General features: G+C 40.2%; 1 protein-coding gene across 14 annotated transcripts in view; it reads right to left on the bottom strand.

The window, feature by feature from the left end:
- FMR1 (fragile X messenger ribonucleoprotein 1) overlaps positions 1–7,728 on the bottom strand; it is a 59,136-nt gene extending 51,408 nt beyond the window's left edge. For 12 of the 14 annotated variants that reach the window (XM_078147960.1, XM_020974773.1, XM_078147959.1 and 9 more), the window contains exon 1: positions 7,268–7,728. In XM_078147960.1, coding sequence (XP_078004086.1) covers positions 7,268–7,318 — 51 coding nt within the window. In that variant the 5' untranslated portion in view covers positions 7,319–7,728. The remainder of the gene's footprint in view (positions 1–7,267) is intronic. The other 2 variants (XM_020974776.2, XM_020974775.2) reach the window with 1 other exon arrangement.
- Positions 7,729–20,618: the final 12,890 nt, after the last annotated feature.

Genomic DNA, 20,618 nt, shown 5'->3' on the forward strand with positions numbered 1-20,618 from the left:
AACAGCTGCATTTCATTCTTGTAGTGATGGCATATAGCTCTAAATCATGAAACACTTCAATTTCTGAAAAATCAAAACTCCAGGTCAAACAGTAATAGAAATACACAGTGGGAAAACATACACTACAGCAAATTATCTATGATGACTTGCACACAAAAGTGTAAAAGTTGTATTATCTTTGAAATGTTATGTCCCGAAAGAGAGAGTCTGGTAAAGTAGCAAGTGATAGTAGAGCACTGCACTCAGACATGCGCTGGAGCCAGCTCAGATAGCCGATTGTTAAATTTTCTATGTGAGCATTTACACTCAGGAACAGGTAAATGCTACAAACCAGCACTTGATTTATTGTTTTGCTGACTGTCTAGACTTAAAGTGATGGAGAAAATGTTAATAATACAGATTAAACTCAAAAGTGTGCTGTGTGTTCATTTTTCCCCGAGCTGGTTGTTAAAACATTAACCAGCACACTGCTGGCTGCACTGGTGTCCATAAAATATTCAAAGATCCAGAGGAAGGAAGGCCTCTAGCATGTCTGAAGATTGATGGAAGAGTATGGACAAAAATCACTGAAGATAAGAAAGCATAGATGGACTATACTCTGTACTGGTTGAAGGAAAACCTGTATCAGCGAGATCACATTTTTATTTAAGTGTAGCAAGTTTTGCAAAAAGTAGTAAAAAAAAATCAATATTCCTTGTATGTGCAAACACTAATATCCACCCCCCAAAAAAGATATGAGGGTATAAAGTCCACTTCATTAAAAGATTATAGGTTATACTCTGAGTCGATCAATGATAAAAGGGCCCCATATACACCAAAATATATGCGGAACTTTTTTGTAGGCACAAAGAACTGGAGAATGGGTAAAGCAGATGCTGATCAACTGGGGAACAGGTAAACAAATTGTGGAATATTAATATAACAGACTATTACTACATTGTATGAAATGAACACGAAGAATACAGAAGCATAATGAAACATATATGAACAGAAGAAAACTGAAATAAAGAAAACTAGGAAAACAATATACACAACTAAAACAACAAATGAAACAGAATGCTTTGAAATTATAAATGACCATGGTTGGCCCCAAAAAGATATCAGAAAGCACCTCCCTTTCTTTATTTCAGAGGTAGGGGACCACAAGCATGAAACCCTCCCTGCATATAATGTCAGACTTGGGTCAGTGTGTTGGCTAATTTTGTTAAACTGCCTTTTTTTTCATTCTTTGCTATAAGGGAAGGCTCTCTGAGGGAGGAGAAGGATCTACTTGGAAATGACAGTAATATAAAAGCAAAAGATATCAATATAAACTTTAAAAGCATAAAGAGGTTATAGGTATTAAAAATAAAAAAGAGGATTGCTTCTGTATAAGATACTGAATCCTAAGATTCAGAATACTAATGAATCTGGACTAAGATGTAAAGAGAGAAATTTGAGAAGGATGATGATAAATTTCCATTACAAGGCAGAGACAGAATATGAAATCAAGAAAGAACTCATATTGTCATTGAGGAGAAAATATATCCAAGTATATATGCTATGTGATTCCCAGATAGATAGAGATATTCTTTTTGGATTTGAAATAAGGGGCAAAGAAGAGGAAAGGATGAAAATAGAAATGGATGTAATACTGAAGCTGATTAGCCCAAGGAGCTGAAGCACGATGTTAATGAAGTAAATGTGCCAAATGTGAACTGCCCTCTCCCCAGGGGAAAAAGCCTCTTTCATGGTTATACCACATACCCCTATTTCTAGTGAGCTGTCTCACACAGAGGAGGGGCTAGACACAAGAGAAACTTTGATCACCTTAATGCAAAAACCCATAGCCATGCGTGGAAAAAAAATTCAAAGAGCCATTATCATTAGGGCATCTTCATTTACTAAGAACAACATATTTAATGCTATAATTATTTATTCTAGAAAACACAGTATCATGTAATATCCTTGATAAGAGACTAATGGAACAGAACTGGAACGCCAGTATTACAAAAACTAAGCAGTTACAAAGGATGACCTTATTTTGATAATTGTATTTCAATATAAGTGGTTTTATTTGTAAATTTGTGTTTCATTTTATGGACTTAAATGTATTATTCTGAGAAAAGGTAGTTTTCACCATATAGTCAAAAGAAATCTTGTGCTATCAAAAAAAAATGAAGAACCCCAAGGTAAGAGGATAAGGACAGAGAATAAAAGTTCATAGTCTGATGATGCTCCCTAAGGAACATAAATTTTGGCTTTCTTTACAGCAACCCTTTGAGATAGGGTAATGTAAGTATTTTTATTAACCTCATTTTATAGATAAGGAAACGGAGGAGAGGTAAAGTAGCTTCTTGTATTCACATAGCTAATAGCAGAAACAGGTCTTACACCCACATCTCTAGACTACAAACTGAGTATTCTCTCTCTCTCTCTCTCATATGAAATCACTATAAGGTAAAGGCATTTCACAAGACACATAAAAACAAGCCTCACTGTTCTATATAGTCATACCTTGAACATGTATTAAAACACTCTAAGGGGAGAATGCAATAAATACAAGAGAATTTCTGACCACGGTTCATTCCCAGGCACATTCTTACTTAGCGTTTTGTTTTGTTTTGAAACGAACTCGGTTTTCCACTGCATATTCCAAGGCACACAAAGCAAACTCAACTCATCCCTGGACCACCCTCACCCCTACAGCCTCCTATGGAAAAATTATTATGAAAGATTTTTAAACTATCTAGTACCACCATCATTATGAATTTCTAATTTAACAATTGCATGCTACAGCAAATCTTGGCAGCACTGGTAGGGTGAAGATGTCTAGATATACTTTTTTTCCAAAGCCTAAAAAGATTATAGCAATAAGCCTTAAGATAAAAAATTAAAGGAATGTCAGTATGATGTTGAGTAGTGAGATAAGCAACGGACTGAGAATCAGTAAACATAGTCTTTCTTCCTACCTCTACCAAGAACAAATTGGATGACAATGTAGAAGTCATTTTCATCAATCTAACAGTCTGCGATTCTAAAAGAAAGCATCCAGGATAAAGTTCATATAGTTCAATTTCTATCTCCTAGGTAAGAAGTAGAAATGGTAAGCGGCACTAAACAACCAATTGCTTCATCAATACTTCCAAAGTGCCACAAAGCAAAAGATCCCCTAAACTAAATGCAATTATTCCCTCTGAGAAGCCAAGTAGGGTATGTTCACTGGAATTTAGTCAGTTGACACCTTATTAAGCTTGGGACAGTTATCTTAGTTCAATAGATGCTCCTGATGCCACGATAGTGGGCTCTATCATTTTCAGGGCAATTACATTCATAAAAGAAATATTACTTCAGAGATACAGTTTATATCTGTAACCCTGGTCTTACACACAAGGCAAGGCTGTAAGAGTAGGCTTGATTCGGTGTAACTCACTGGCACTACTGTAAAAAATGATTCAAGATGCAGGCCCTGATGTTGGTCAATAGAATTATCTTCATCATATGAAGGGCAGCATTATTTTAATTATGCTAATGAAGTCAAAGACGATGTCCTAAATTTTGTTAGAATTAGGTAATGTATTTTTTCTACTTAATGAAGAAAAGATCACCCTGTTAGACTTTTAGTAGAAAACATTATTAGTATGTTAAGTAGTTTTTGTTAGAATTCATCAGTAGTTTCTAATGTGATGTAGATTTTTTAAAATCCCATAAGTATCTTAACAAAAGTTTTTTTTCCTGAGAGTCTAAGTAACTTAGTAAATTTTCACTTATATTCACCAAACGAAAAGCCTCTCTTCTAATAATCTAAAAAAAAAATCTCCATTATCAAATACACAGTCCAGCACCACTGAACTTGACTATAATAGCCAAACAATTATCAACGTCAGATTTTTAGACATTCAAAGAATTCTACTCTTTATCCAAAGTACTCTGGGTGTATGTATCCCAAGTCACAGATTAGAGAGGCAGCATGGTATGGTATAAAGAATGCTAGACAGGGTCAGGAGAAACCTGTCACTTAATCTCTCTGCCCCTAAAGAATGGCTCATCAAATCCTCTTTGAACTCCCTATCTCGCAGAGGTGTTCTGAGGAAACTAGTCAAGAAGACCTAAAATGTTATCTATACATGAGTTGCTGTTATTATTAAACAAGGAACAGGAAAACTTAAGGTGATAAAAGTTTGATATGTGGATGAGATTTAATCCTTTCATGCTCTTTTCAACACCCTTTAAAAGAGTAGTTGTTAATCTGTGTCTGTGAACTTGTTTCTTTTCATTTTAATTGTTATTTTAATAGAATTGATTTTCCTTTATTTAAAAACATTATTCTGAAAATAATTTATAGATTTCAGCAGACTGCCAAAGGGGTCCAAAACACACAAAAAGTTAAGGACTCTGGTAGTTTGGATAGAAAGCACTTGGGGGGGGGCAGGGTAGCCCATTTCAGGGATTTTCTTAAGTACAGGGCAGAATATTTTTACACTATAAATAAGTTAGGATTAAATGGCATCAAACCCATGGGGTACTTTTTTCCTAGGGAAAAGAATACTCAAGTATAAAAGTGAAAATACCCAACTATAAAAGAGCTCTCATCACTACTAAATCTAACTTTTAACATGATTTAGAAGGAAGGGCAAAGAAAACCAAGGTGAACTTCTTATAGATTTTCTTGGTTCATAAAGTAAGCAGAGCTAGTCATTCAGAATCTCTAGCAATTCCTAGAGAAAGTATAAAATTGACTGTTACCTGTAAAAACTACATTTAGTTTTGAACTACAATCAGGTGTTCAATAGGTTTCAAAAATTTCCTTAGAAATATGGGGTGGTTTTGGTTATTACAATTTGAATTAAAACATCACACTGAAACATTGTCTCATTTGTTATTTTTCAAAGGAACTTTTCTTTCACATTTTCCTAAGATAGGGACTCTTATATAAACACATTTCCCAGGACTAGTTCATTTTAAAATTAGTTTTTTAATCTTCCTTTTTCTCATCCTTTCCCTTTTTTTTTCTCTCTCCCCCCCAAATAGTAGGAAAACAGTTCATCTACATTTTCTTCCTAATGAAACACAGCAATATTATGATTAATACAGACATTACAATTTTTCCCCCACCATTTGCCTACTTTTTTCCATTAACACCAATCATTTGAGGTTTAAAGTGAAACTCAAAAAAGGAACACAGAAATTTTTCTATTGCATATTGTTGTATATCTTCTTCCCTCTGAACTAGATAAGGCCTTCTTCCCTCCCTTAAAACTAACGCTGATTTTAAAAAATCTTTCACTAGATATTGTCCGATGCATTTATATTTCGATCATACATTTCAAAAGCAGGTGACGCATTTCTGAAAAAGTTCAACAGACTCTTTTTGATCGGGTTGTCAATACCTGTGATGTTCCCTACTACACTGCACTGACAGGCAAAGGGGAAACAGGGATACCCCTGATTCACTAGGATATGCACGCTTCTCATAAACTAAAATCCTACTATATACAGCTGTTCTATACAAAGGAGGAAAAGTTATAGAACACAGAAATGTATTACATACTATCGTTAGTCTTAATAAAATCAAATATAAAACCACCAGCAAGAGGGACTACTCACAAAAATAAATGCCAAATTGCTGTTTCCTAATATGTTTTGCCTTACTGGGAGTATTCAATACATTTTAGTTATCAAATATGTTTATCCTCAACATCTCTATAAGATCCATATTTTAAAAGTATAACTTGTCGAATTTTAAGGTAATTGCATCACTTTTGAATAACCAAATGTGTCTTCGTCCTGTACAGTTACGGAACTTGTTTGAAAATTAAAAGGATTGTTTTTTTCTGTGCTTGGGTGCTTACTTTCAGACTGTAAAATCAAAAAGTATAATTTGAACTAAAGATGGGATTTAAACTTTTCAGAATTAGTTCCAAAAAAGGATACAGCATTAAATTGGCAATGAGAATTCACAGAATACTAGGTCAAGTGGCAGTAAGCATCAGTGACTTTGTTTAAATGCATTACTGAAAAAAAATCAAAGGATTATTTTTAAACTTATATTTTGTTTTAAAATTTAAGTATCAGTCAACCTGTATCATGTTTTGGGTTTTTTGGGGGTTTTTTTACATTATAAAGGCAACAATGTTTATTTTAAAATCCCAGGGGAGAATTCTGAGTACCTTCATAAATAGCCATAGATTTTGCAATCCATAAACAAAGTATTTTGAAATATTTATGATCCAAGAAATTACTTAAGCTTATGTTCCATAAATTTAGGTCTTGGGGCAAAACAAAGAAGTAGAGTTGCTAATGTCTTCTGAAGATAAACCATGCATGTATTTTCCCGAGCATCCCAATACTTGAGGGAACGCAAGATCTTTTCTGAACAAACTAATGATTTTTAAAAGAAGGACCCAACCCAACGCAGTTCGAGCAGCATTTATTAAGTGCCTAAGGATACGCACATGGCACCGTAGCTACGAAGACTAAAAAAATTAACCACTTCTTTTTAAAATGTTCTGCCTAGATCTCTTTGTGGAACCTCACCGAGAATACGAGGTTCTGAAAAGCACAAAAGAGAGGGAGAAACAACAATAATAACGATTTCTTACTAGCAAGAGTGCTCACTCCAACTCTTCGCTCTTCCCATCCCCGTACCAGGAACCAGTGAAGCTACCTCCAGTTCCCACCTAGCGGGGCAAAGAGCAGCCACAAAAAGTGGCCGCCAGTCCCCTTTGCAGCGAGGCCCAGGCCGGGCCGACTCGCCGAGCCCCCTCAGCGCCCGCCGCCCGCCCGCTCCGCCACAGCCACGCACCACAAGCGCGGCTGCCCCGCCGGTGGGAACCCGTTGGTGCTGGGGAGGGGGGAGGTGGCATTTCAGAGAAACGGATCGGACCGACCGACGGACCGGCGGAGGAACATAGAAATAGAGGGGAGGGGAGAGGAAGAAGAGGAGGGAGCGGCGCTCTCGCCTCGGTCCCCGATCTCGGGGTCCCCCACCTTCCCGCCCGTCCTTGCCCGGGGCTCCCCCTCTAGCAGTGGGGAATGAATCGGCACGAGGGACAAAAACCCTCCGGGCCGTTCCCACGGATGCCCGGGGCCTCCGGGAGGCGCGGGGACCGCGCGGCGGCCAGGCCCCGGGCCCCTCCTCCCGCCCTCCCTCAGCCCGTCGATCCCTCCCCAAAGCATCGGGTAGCCCGCGCCGGGACCCCGGGAGCCCAGGACACCCAGGGAGGGAGCCCCGTGGCCCCGGAGGAAGTAGGGGCCGGAGACCGGGGCCTATCGCGAACACCAGTACCTTGTAGAAAGCGCCATTGGAGCCCCGGACTTCCACCACCAGTTCCTCCATCTTCCCGTCGCCCCTTCTAGGACTGGAGCCCGCCACCGGGAGCCGAAGGGGAGGGGAGGGGACAGGAGGAGGCGGGGGAGCGAGAAGGAAGGCCCCGCTGCCACAAGGGACTGCCGCTGGTGCCGCTGCCGCCTCACGGCCGGCCCAGCAGAACCCGCGCGCGCCGGGCAGCCGAGCAGCCAGGCCGGGAGGCAGCAGGCGGGCGGGCGGGCAGGCGGCGCCGTCACTGTGGGCGCCTCCCGGGCTTCGCTGAGGCTCCCCCTCCCCCTCGCGCTCGGTCGCTCGCTCTCCCTCTCGCGCTCTGCCTTCGCCTTCTCTCAGCTCCTCACCGGAAATGAAATGAAACCGAAAGGGACCCGAGCGGGCGAACAGAGCCGTGGGCTTGTCCCGCTCCGAATGTAAACACTGAAATCCCGTCACGTGACCCAGGCCGCGCCCTCACCGCCCTCCCTCCGCCCCCGCCCCCGCCCCCGCCCCCTTCTCCCGGCGGGGCCTCTCACTCGAGCTTTTCACACCCTTCGCTCTCTCTTTCCCTCCCTCCCTCTCTCTCTTTTTTCTTCTTTCTCCCCCTCTCTCCCTTGCTCTTGATTTCTCCCTACACGTATCGGGAGGCTGAGCTCAGACTAAAAGGCAACAGCAAACACGCGGCAGCCCAAGGGAAGGGAGGGAAAATGGAAAGAAGGGGCGTGCGCACCGGCCGCCGAGGGGCAACTAGGGGCTGAGGCTGCCTCTCGGCTCCACGCGGGCGGGGGCGCCGGGGCGGGGGGGGGGCGCGGAGGGCGGAGGGCTGGTCGGGGAGGTGGGAAAACCACTGCCGGGGAGGGGAGGAGGGCCGGGCCAAACCAATCAGCGGGGACCTTAAGCCTGCGACGTGGGCCTCCGGCTCGTTCTCTGGGCTCTATGTGTGTGTATGTATTTGGAGGGACTCCCAGTTGGGCTAAGGGAGCGGGCTGCCGGAATTTGAAAGGGGGAAAAGGGGGGGAAAAATGCTTGCACGGGTCCTTCTCTATTGGAGGAGTCTTTGACCGTTAGAGCCGTCTGGAGTAACGGACTTCCCCGGGGCCCGCTCCCTATCCAAGGTGGTGGTGGGGCGGGGCCGAGGCTCCAGGCCGGCTTCCTAGAGCCACAATCAATCTTGGCTGCTCTCCTGGGGGAGGAATTGCACATTTGTCTCTGGCTCTGTGTTCCTTCCTTCCAAGTCCTGGTGTGTGTGTGTGTGTGTGTGTGTGTGTGTGTGTGTGTGTGTGTGTGTGTGTGTGTGGTGTGTGTGTGTGTTTTCCACCCAGTGCTGAGTTAAGCACACTAACATATGTGACCTACTGAATAAATTACAGTTTAGGATAATAAAAATGTTTGGTGATTTCTCATCAAGTCGACCAGTATTTATTGAAGCCCCTTTCACTCAATGCTGACTTAGGCACACTAAGGGCCAGCTTCTACCGAATAAATTACAGTTCAGGATGCTTAAAAAATTTGCTTATTTCTCATCTATGGGAGTCAACCCGTATTTATTAAACACCTTTTCACCCAGTGCTGAGTTAAGCATACTAACTTACATGACTAAATAAATTACAGTTTAGTGTGTTTAAAATATTTAGTAATTTCTCATGGAGATGACCAGTATTTATCGACTGCCTTTTTACCCAGTGCTGAGTTAGGCAAACTAACTTACATATTCTACTGAATAACTCACAGTTCGGGATGCTTAAAATATTTGGCAATTTCTCATCCATTCAAGTCAACCAGTATTTATTGAGTGTCTACTGAGTGCCCTGCCCTGTACTGACTACTGGAGGGATGTAAGAGAACCGTAACACAGGACCCCTGTTCTTGAGTTTTCCATCCAGCGGAGGCAGCGAAGCTAACACACAAGAAACAATGAATACATTATTCGCTTGAACAAACATTTATCAAGAGCATACTATGTGCAAGACCCATATACATAGTGCAGAGCACAAAGTACTCTAGGAATTCAGGGTAGAGGGAGAACATGGGCTGCTGTCGTTGGGAAACACTACATAGAGGTCAGATGCCTGAATTTCAACTTGGAGGGAGTTGTAAAATATGGCATTCTGTCAACCCATCCAAATCTTTGCATCTTGTGTAATTCTTGTCCATATCTTTCTGTAAATGCTACACAAGAGATCTACCCCCAAACAATAGAGATCTTCCTCTGGTCCTTCAATGTTTCCTGGATGCTGCTCCAATGCTCAGGCTGTATATCTGTTTTTCTTCACTCTCACTACAGAATTGGCCCACATCCTTTTCTTATCCTGCTTGTCCTTCATCATGAGTTGTACACTGCTTTTTACACACAAATCCTCATTGGAAATATACTGCAGCCTACTTATACCCACCCACTGTGTGGTTTTCCTCATCTGTAAAGTGAGGCAATTGAAGGAGACAGCCTCTAGGGTCCTCTCCAGTTCTAAATCTATGAGGTTGTAGCTTTGGCCAAATAGCTTTGCCAGAAGAATGCTTCTGCAATACTTCAACAAACTGTGATTTCACAGATCACAACCCTTCTATGACTAAAGAGATGATCCGCAAGATTTCCTGTAACTGAAAACCTTATTACTCGAAAGCCAAACCAATACTGAGCCTCTCAGAGCTTAGCTAGGCTGATCAATGGTCAAGACGAAATAGACAGGAGTCCCTCGCCTGCCCATATTGAAAGCCTTTGGGGATTAGTAGGACCAGAGTGACCTTCCCCTGATTGACACACCACAGTGAGGCATGTGACTAGGACTTCAGTGTTGTATGCTGGGGTTTCAAAGATGGACTTTTTCAGAAGCAAGCCACCAAGAAGAATCCTTCAAAGTGCTTCCTGTCTAATTGCATATCACAATTCAGGCACTATGCAGTTTTAACCAATACTGAAAAGACAGCATGGTGGAGTCCAGCCGCCCTGGGTTTAAGTCTTGCCTTTCCACTTACCAGTTGTGCAACCATGGATAAAATAGCTTAACCTCTCACTCAGTGTCCCAGACAGCTCTCTAAGACTAGAGGTTACAGAGGAGTTGCAAATCTTCATTGGTTTGAGGGAGTTCTGAAAATTACCCTCCCTTTCCCCCTCAAATTAAAACCATGTCTGAAAGACATATCAATATAAAACAGCCCTCAGTCTTCTGAAATGGAGTCAACATGGAATATCATATTATAAATTAAATAATATAAAATAAATTAGGTTTATTTTATTAAGTAAACTGCCCAATAAGTTTATTTATTGTGTAAGTAAACTACCCTATAAGATGATATACGAATATGTAAATAGGACGTCTCAAGGAACCATCTTAAAGAAACAACTTATTTTAAGGAAAATCAACTATGATCTATTGAACCACTTATAACAATTAATAAAATATGGGTGAGTAACAAACTATAATGATTCAATTTATTCACATTCAAACAAACATTTATTAAGCACCAACTTAGTGTAAAATATCAGCCATTAAGAAAAATTTAGTGCTGTTGAGGCATAGGAGACATGGACAGCTAACTAGGAAAACTGATTTCGGGTTCCTCTCATCCCATCAGAGGTCTTTCAGCAAAGGATAGATGACCACTTTGCAGGTAGGCTGTAGAGACCAGATGACTACATAGCTACTCAAGTCCCTTTCTACTCTGACATTCTGTGAAAACAATGTCTTATAAGTATCGAGGGAGGAAATGTGGTGCTTTGGGGAAAAAACACTGAGCTTGGAGTGAGAAGGCCTATTATCTCTATTGCTTAATAGCTATATGACCTCAGGCAAGTCATTGACCATCACTGGGCCTCAAATTCCTCATCGGTATAATGACCTATAAATTTCCTTCTAGCTTTGACATTCTGTTACTCTGTGAAGCTCATTAAAGAGATGCCAAGCAAGGAATTTTATAAAATTAGAGGAAATGGTCATTATTGAGTAGGGAATGAGAAAAGGCCTCATTACTGAGGTGACAATAATAATAACAGATATTTCTATAACACTTTAAAGTTTGTCAAGCGCTTTACATATATTGTCTTACTTGATCCTCACAATGACCCTTTAAGGTAGGTGCTATTATTCTACTCATTTTGCCTTTGAGGAAACTGAAGCAGAGATAAAGTGACTTGCCCATGGTTAAAGAGCTAGTAAATGTCTGAGGCAGGTTTGGACCCTAGGCCTTCCCAATAAGAAGGCCGATATTATCGACCATACACCTGTGCCATGGTGCCTCTCAGTATTTCAATTGGTCTATAAAGGATGCATCATTCAAACTTATATCCTATGCCTTGGATGGAGGCAAAAATGGCATTCTTATCAAATTGGCAGATGACACCAAGGTAGGAAGGATGTCTGACATGTTGGCTGACAGCACCCAATAAAGACTTCAGGTAAAATGATAGATCAGGACTAATAAAATTCAACTGAACTGTTGATTACAATGAGTACAATATGGGCAAATAACAAACTATGATGAATCGATTAATTCTAATTCAAACAAACATTTACTTAGTGCAGAACACTAGGCATTAGGGAAGACTTAAAGCTCTCTCTGTTAGAGGTAACTGTAAAACCTTCCATTTAGCTTTTAAAAACATCACCTCCATGATAATGATTCATATTTAGGTAGAAATTTAAGGTTTTCAAAGCACCTTTCTAAAAATGCCCCCTGCTGAGGTGCAGCTAGAGCACCGTCCCTGAAGTCAAGAGGATCTGAGTTCAAATCTGGCCTCAGACCAAGCTTTTGACACTTACTAGCTGTGTGACCCTGGGCAAGTCACTTAACCCCAATTGCCTAAAAAAAAAATGCCCCCTATGAAACAGATAATGCAAATATTATTATGCTCATTTTATAAAGGAAGAAAATGAAGTTTCTTTAGGTTAAGTGGCATGCCCATTGCCACGTTGCTAGTAAATAATTCTACTGACTTCAGGCCCAGCATTCTTTAAACCATCTTACCTCTCCAAGTATAAGATGAGGTGAGGGGGGAGAGAGGGCAAGGCTAGACAACTGTTCATATGGAAAAGAGCTTGGGGGTTCAGTGGACTGAAAATTCATTATGAGTCATCAGGTAACATGGCAGCCAAAAAACTGATGCAATCTTCAGCTACGTTAAGAGACAGACATAATGTCCAGGAGAAGGAAGGGGATAGTCTTGCACTCGGCCCTGGTCAGATCACATCTGGATTATTGCATGCATTCTAGGCACCACATTTTAAGAAGGACAAAGATTGAAAAGCTGGAACATGTCCAGAGGAAGGTGACTAGGATGGGAAAGAGATTGGACACCTTGGAATAAGAGGATCTGTCTCAGAAAGTGAAAAAATTAGTCCACAGAAAAGTTTTTGGGGAAAAAAAACTTGGTCCTCTTTGGCCACAGAGGGAACAACATAACCAGACCAACTCCTCTGTAAAAGTTGCAGAGAGACAGATTTTTGGTTCCATCTAAAGATAAACTTTCTGACGATTGAAGTTATCAAGAAACGGAATGGATGCCCTCCAGGGCATTCCAGTCTTCTCCTCACTAGATGTTGGGAGAGCACTTTTTAGGGCTGTTGTTGAAGGGATGTGTAGATATGTATATGTGGCCCGTCGGGTGGCACTCTGAGCTCCTGCTGGGCATCCTCCATCTGGGGGCAGCTGCACCCCCAGAGAGGAGGCAGGCTTTTCTATTTTGTGCTGGCTCTTTGGGGCCACACCCTAGAAATCTGGGGAAAATCTCTAAGACAAAGCATGGTTAGGGCCGGTCTCTTAAGAAAAGCATTCTTTGTACAAAGTAAGTATAGGAAATAAGGTAGCTATTCTTCTATTTATCACAAAAGAATTGTTTAAAACACAAAAGATTTCTAAGTGCACATTAACAAATACTTAAAATATGAAACAATGTCCATCACTCCTAACAAATACTTAAAACAGGAAACAATATCCATCACTCCTGACAAATGCTTAAAACAAGAAGCAAAGTCCATCATTCCTATTATACTTTTTCGAGAGGCAATCAGGGTTAAGTGACTTGCCCAGGGTCACACAGGTAGTTAGTGTCAAGTGTTTGAGGCTGGATTTGAACTCAGATCTTCTATCCACTGCTCTGCCACCTAGTTGCCCCTATCTGTTCTGCTTTTCAAGGAGGTAAAGACAACTTGATATGACTGAACAAAAAGGTATTTCACCACCTCCAGATCTGTACTGTCCAAGCAACAGATAAGGTGAAGATCTCTTGGGCATCTGGGATGTGGATTGGGCTTCCTTAGTTCTTTTAGTTGTAGCATCCTTCAGGCTAATTGTCCCTTAAGAAACGGTATAGTTAGGGGCAGCTAGGTGGTGCAGTGGATAGAGCTCTGGCCCTGAAGTCAAGAGCACCTGAGTTCAAATCCAGCCTCAGACCAACCACTTGCCACTTACTAGCTGTGTGAGCCTGGGCAAGTCACTTAACCCCAACTGTCTAAGCAAAAAAAAAAAAAAAACAATGGTATAGTTACAAGAATCACTTCCCACTGGGTAGACAGCATCAACTCAGTAATTCTTCAACTCAGGAGGTAGCTGCCAAGTCTGGGAACATCTATCTGTCATTATTGCCATGGGATTAACTGGATTCAGTGAAAAAACAAAAAAGCAAAGCAAAAAAGGCAGCCAGGAACTTGAGGTCCAGTCTCAGGTTTTCCTAGGCAAGCACGCATTCTTAGAGGTAGGTAGGTTGTGTAAGATTTAGAATATGGGACTTGGAGTCAGGAAAACCTAAATTCAAATCCAACCTTATATTCTTAATGACACTGTGATCCTGAGCAGGTTATTTAATCACTTTTAGTGTTACTTTTCTCATCCGTAAAATGGGGATAATCATAGCCCCTATATCATAAGAATGTTGTGAGAATGAAATGAGATAACATCTGAAAAGTGCTTTGTAAACTTTAAAGTGTTATATCAATGTTAGTGAGGCAGCTAGGTTGCTTAAGTGGATAGGGAGTTGAGCCTGGAATCAGGAAGACCTGAGTACAAATTCGGCCTCAGATGCTCACTAGCTGTGTGACCCTGGGCAAGTCACTTAACCTCTGTTTGCCTTAATCCACTGGAGAAGGAAATAGCAAACTTCTCCAGTATCTTTGCCAAGAAAATACGGACAATATTGGCATGATATGTTTCGTGGGGTCACAAAGAATCAGATGCGACTGAAGGATTGAACAAAATCAATGTTTTTATTATTATTACCACCTCAGGCTACCTTTGCCACTCCCTGCTCTCTGGAGGTCTAAGGCAAGAGTCCCAAGTGACTCACTCAAAAGAGAGGAATAGATTTTGTGTTTCCTTTTGTAGCCTAGAGGGTGGGCAGCTCTTCCTGGTTCAGTAGCCAACCATCTTTGACAACAGTTATGGGGATCAGTCACAAGCCATTGGTCCTGCATTGGTCCCCCTTTAACAAGGACTCAGAGCTTATGTGCAGATCCATGGGAAATGTGCCAGTCCAATCCATCCTTGCTATCAATAAATTTTCTTTATTATTTTGAACTTAGCAAACACCAATAAATATAATCATTTCAGCATACAAAGAAGAACAAAAGGAGAATTTTATATGAAACCATGTAATTCCGTTACATAGTTTGGTTTTTAAGTGCATGATAAATATGGTAGCAATAAAACTACCCTTCTTGTCTGTGTCCCTTTCCGAACCTCCTTCTACTTTCTTCTGTGTATTTTTGTTGTTTCATTAAGTGCCTGTCATTTCTTTTCTTCTCCTTTTTTTTGTATCACTGTCACTATCCACAAACTTTTAGCATCCCTAATAGAAGCCCTGTTTTATAACAAATAGGCATGGTCAAGCAAAACAAATCAATACATTGGCTATGTCTGAAAATGTATACCTCACATCTAGTCCGTCATGTTTCTGCCAAGAGGGAGGAAGTATGATTCATCATCAGCCTTTTAAAGTCAGACTTCTAAAGACTTTTGATGTTGTTTTTCTTTATGTTATTGTGGTCTTTGTGTAAATTGTTCTGTGGCAATTAATAAAAATCTGCCCAGGTTTCTCTGAATCTGTCTCTTTTGTCATTTTCTATGGTGCTATTATATTCTAATTTATTAATGTATTAAAATATGGCCAGCCATTCCCCATTTTAAGGGTACCCGGTTGGTTTCCAACTCTTCTCTATTGAACATATAGGTCTTTTCCCTCTGTCTTTGACCTCTTTGAGGCATATGTGCCTAAGAGTGTTATAACTAGGTCAAAGGATACATACAATTTAGTGACTTTGGGGTTATAGTTTCTCAAGTCTTTATGGAATAGTTGGACAAATTCACAGTTCCACCAACTGTGCCTATCCTCCAAGCTCCTTCAAAAGTTTCCATTATTCTCTCTTTTGTCACCTTTGTCAATTTGTAGGCATGAGGTAGAGTTGCAGTTGTTTAAATCTGTGTTTTTTCTAAGTATTATTAATCTAGAAGAGTTTTTATATGGTTATTAATATAATTCATTTCTTCTTTTGAAAATCACTTATATATGTGTGTGTATATATATATATATATATAATTTAACCATTTTCTCTTGGGAAATGGCATTTATTCATATATTATATATATATATATATGTATATATGTATATATCAATTCCCTATATGTATTGATTAGTAGACCTTTAGAGAGATAGTGTGATATAGTGAATAGAGAACCAGCCTCAAAACCTAGGTTCAAGTCCCACATCTGACACACATTTGTTGTGTGACCCTTGGCAACCACCTTTACCCTTTTAGTGTTCTAGAGTATTCTTTAAGGCTATAAGTTTCAGAGAAGGTACCACTCGAGAAATTCTGTATAATAATGAAATTACAGGTCCAGCTTCTATCAAAACTTTTTATCAGAGATTTGCTACAAAAGTTAGTTTTTGTTTTTGTTTTGTTGTGGAGTTTGGTTTTTTTTTTTAATTCTGTTTTGGTTTGGTTTGTTTTTTTGCAGTTAACTATATTGAAAGTATCCCTTTCCAGATAAGTATTAGCCTTAATAACAACAAACAGTTATTTGAAAGAGTGAACAAAGCAAGCATTGCTATTGATAATGGAATAGCCACTGAGTGCATACAAAGATATGACTACTTGGATCTAAGTGCTATAAATGTGGGGAAACAGGTCATTCTTTGCTAATCCCTGTCCTAATTCTATTGTTGGAGAATGTAAATCACAAAAAAGAAAAGAAAAAGAAAGAAGATTATTGAACCGGAAGAAGAAATTGAAGACATAGAAGAAAGACCCATCTCCTGAGAGTCTCAGTCAAGCCAAGATTGAAGGCCAACAAAGACGAAAGCCAAGAGCTGGGTAGCCCTCAATATCAGATGATTCAAGCTACTCAAGAATAAAGAAAAGTACATATTTCAGCGATGAGGAAGAACCTAATTACTGAAACTGATTTATTATGTACATATCACTGAAACATAAACATCTTATGGCATAGTTTAATTGGGCTTGGGACTGCCATAGGACTTTTGAATATAAAGAAAATTTGACTCAACAGTTTTAAAACTCTGAAACTAAGATTACAAAGTTTATTTTCACAGAAAACCAAAAAATATTTTAGTAGTATCATGTTTCTCTATTTATTTTGAAAGAGTGATAAAAGTCCAAATTTACTACTAAAACTATTACTCCAGTAACCAGTTGCATTCAGTAATAGGAATAAGAAAAACCAAATTGCCAAATACTGTCATGCTGCTACTGCAGATATGCATGAAAGATCTAAAATTTTAGGAAGCTTCCAATATGCTAAAACTTTATTCATGTTTCACAGGTCAACATAAGCACTTCTTAAGTCTAATTTGTTTTTGAAACCAAAAGTTTCACAAACAGCTGTAAAAATTGAGTGACTCCATTGTGTTTAGAAATATGCTTTACTAAAGTTTCCAAGGGAACTTTGGGGAAAAAAAAAGAATAGCAGGATTTGGGTGGAAGGGATTTGCTATGTATTCTTTCTTAAATAATGCTCATTTAAAAAATTTTAAAAATGATTCCTACCTAAAGCCACTCTCCTCACCCTTAAAAGAAAACAGGGACCACCAATAGTGAAGGGCTATAATGTTGTAGGTAAGTATTCAGTAACTGAATCAAGCAACTGGTGAAGCAACCAACAAGCATTTATTAAGTGCTTGCTGTTTGCCAAACACTGTGCTAAAATGAAGTATTGCTACTTGCAAGGAGCTCACATTGTAATGGGGAAGACAAAACCATACTTGAGTATCTACAAAATAAATACAAATATATGCAGAATAAATAATTCAATACAATACAACAGAGTTTGAGAGGAAGGACCCTAGTAGCAGAGGAGATCAGGAAAGGCTCTATATGGAAGGTGGTATTTAAGCTTCATCTTGAAGAAGTGAGAGGGAGTGGATTTCAGACATGGAAGACAGCAACTGTAAATATACAGAAATGGGAGATGGGGTGTTACATGGGAGTGTTGTACCGAGAAATCAGCGAGTTGAGAAATCAGCGAGTTGAGATCCAGGCGTAATTTAAGATGTGGATTTATTAGCCCGCTGCTGCCAGGGGTATTTACATCCAAATCAAGCAGCCCCCATTAGGGGTCAAGCTAGGGTTTATATAGAAAAGAGCATGGGAAAGAAATGCGAGGAACACTGATGAGGTAATCCAAAGATGCAGGTGTCTTTGGGGCTATGGATGGGAAAGTACAGGGAGTATACAGGACAGGGAGGGGGATGGATCTTTGAAGTCTGGCAAGAGGAAGAGTTCTTGGGCTGGTCAAGGACACCCCTCTCCCTCTGTCTTGATGAGAGAATGCTCTGCAACAAGGGAAAGCTTTCTCACAACTAAGGAATTGGGAGGCTTCCAGAGACCTGATCCGAGGGCTGGGGCCTGAGCAGCCCAGCTCTGTGTAGCTGTACCAGGGAGAGAGATAAGGGTCAGGCTGAGGCCCATGCATGAATAACTGCTAGGCACAGTGTCCTTGGGCTGGGGAATGGTTGTCAGAGACAGTGTTTCTGAGACTAGGGAGAAATTGGGGCACAAGTACAAGCACAAGCACCCAAGCACCCCATTATTACGGATCAGAGATCACACAAACCAGACCAGGTGTCCTGGTCTCTGGTATCAACATAATTATCTAAAGACATTGTATTGCAATCTTTCTTATCCATTTGCATTGAAGGTATGGGCTATGCTGAGCTATGCAAGAGTACATTTCACTATTGTTTAGATTTAGGAGGAAAGAGGTCTGGGGCAAGATTAAGCACCAACTTTTGCTTTCCATGGCTTAAAGGGCCCTACTTCCTAAATGGCAAAATAATGTTCTGTATTACAGGAGAGACATAGAGAAGTAATTTACTGAGGTCAAGCAAGAACAGTAGAAATAAATCAATTCTCCCCCAAATGAGGTCTTACTCATTTTACTGATACCCCTTACTCATCTATATTCATATGTATATACATGCATAATGCACCTATACATATGTGTGTTACATAACTGTATAAATAATATATGTGCATGTCTCCCTGTATATATTGCATATACATATAATATGCTTAGTATAATATTGTATGACATGCTATGTTATAATGTATACATAATATTATAATATGTAAGTCTATAAGCTCCTTGAGGACAAGGACTATGTCATTTTTCTCTTTATATCTTTAGCACCAAGCACAGTACCTGGCACATAGGGGGTGCTAAATAATGTTTGTGTATTGATTGGCTGATATGATGGGAAAGCTCTGGGTGTCTTTGGGAGACAGAGTGTGGCTGAGTTTTGGGGGACTCTATAGTACATTGAAGGGAGTGGTATAAGATTGGGATAAAAAGGTATATAAAAAAGGCAAGGAATGGCACCAAACTCTAAAGAGTCTTTAATAGAAAGGAAGGAGCATGAACTTCAGGCAATAGGGACCTTCTGAAGATTTTTGAGCTGTCCTCTTTAAAAGACCTCTGCAATCTGGCTTCAACATATGTTATATGGCATAATGGGAAAGGGGCCATTGTTCAGTAGTTTGGAATAAGGAGATACTTGGGTTTGAATCTCACTTCTGACTTGTATTAACTATGCAACTTAATCTCTTATGGACTTGTTACTTAATCTGTCTGAGCCTTACTTTCCTCATCTATAAAATGAAAAAATTGTATCTGTAGTACTGACCTAATAGAGTTATCATGAGGATGAGATGAAATAATGTGTTTAAACTTTTTTGCTCTTTCCTACCTCTCCCCTCCCACACAAAGAACTTCTTAAGCCAGCTGTGGAAACCTTTTCACTCACCCTGCTGAAGCCAAAGTCCTGTTTTTCAACTTCAAGCAGTTAGGACAAATTGGTCCCACGTGTCTCACCCCCAACCCTTCTATGCAAGATGCTTCCTGCTTGGTCAGCATCTCTTACTGTGTACAGCTTAAAGCTTGGAGATGTTCTTCCCTCACTCCTTCTTCCCACTTATCTTCTCCTTTTCTATTTTCTTTGATGGCAGCTGAGCTAAGCCAAGCATATTATCCTGGGACCTCACTAGACCTTGAGGAAACCCTAAAACAGACCAGAGCTGGTGGCTACTCTTAGTAGTAGGTGCCTCTGACATATAAGGGCAGGGGGAGCAGGGGTCCCAGTCACCAAGCCAAAGATTTATGTTTATGCTATGTCCACTAGCATTGTTGCTGCTATTACTTTTCCAGGCTTAGTTCACACTGGGCAAGCTAGGTGGCACTGTGGACAGAGAATGGGCCTTGAAATCAGGAAGGCTCATCTTCAACGAGTTCACATCTGGTCTCAGACACTTACTAGCTATGTGATCCTGGGCAAGTCATTTCACCCTGTTTGCCTTGGTTTCTTCATCTATAAAATGAGCTTGATTTTAAATAAATAAACAAACAAACAAATAAATAAGCAGATAAATAAATAAACAAACAAACAAACAAACAAGTAGAAAAATAAATATATTAATAAATAAACAAACAAATAAATAAAATGAGCTGGAGAAGGAAATGGCAAAACTGCCTCAGTATCCTTGCCAAGAAACCCTAAAAGGGGTCATGGAGAGTTGGATATGACTGAAATGACTGAGCAACAATATCCCAACAGCTCACATTATTCCCTTATGTCTACTTTCCGTTCCAGGTGGAATGGTAAAAAGGACGACTGTTCCTCTTCTGTGTATTTTCAAAGGTTGTTGCCTCCACTTAAAAGGTCTATCTGTTTCATCTCCTCATACTGAAATCCTTATCTCCCATCAAGGTCCAGCTCAGGTACCACATCCTCTGTCAATCCTTCCTTGATCCCCTACGCTGAAAGTAGCCCTCCTCTAAGTTCCTAGAGTACTTCTTTGCCCTTATCATTTTCTTTTATGTGATACTTATGAGC

This window comes from Phascolarctos cinereus, unplaced genomic scaffold, assembly GCF_003287225.1.
Source record: "Phascolarctos cinereus isolate Bilbo 61053 unplaced genomic scaffold, phaCin_HiC Scaffold_8;HRSCAF=390, whole genome shotgun sequence".
Lineage (NCBI taxonomy): Eukaryota > Metazoa > Chordata > Mammalia > Diprotodontia > Phascolarctidae > Phascolarctos > Phascolarctos cinereus.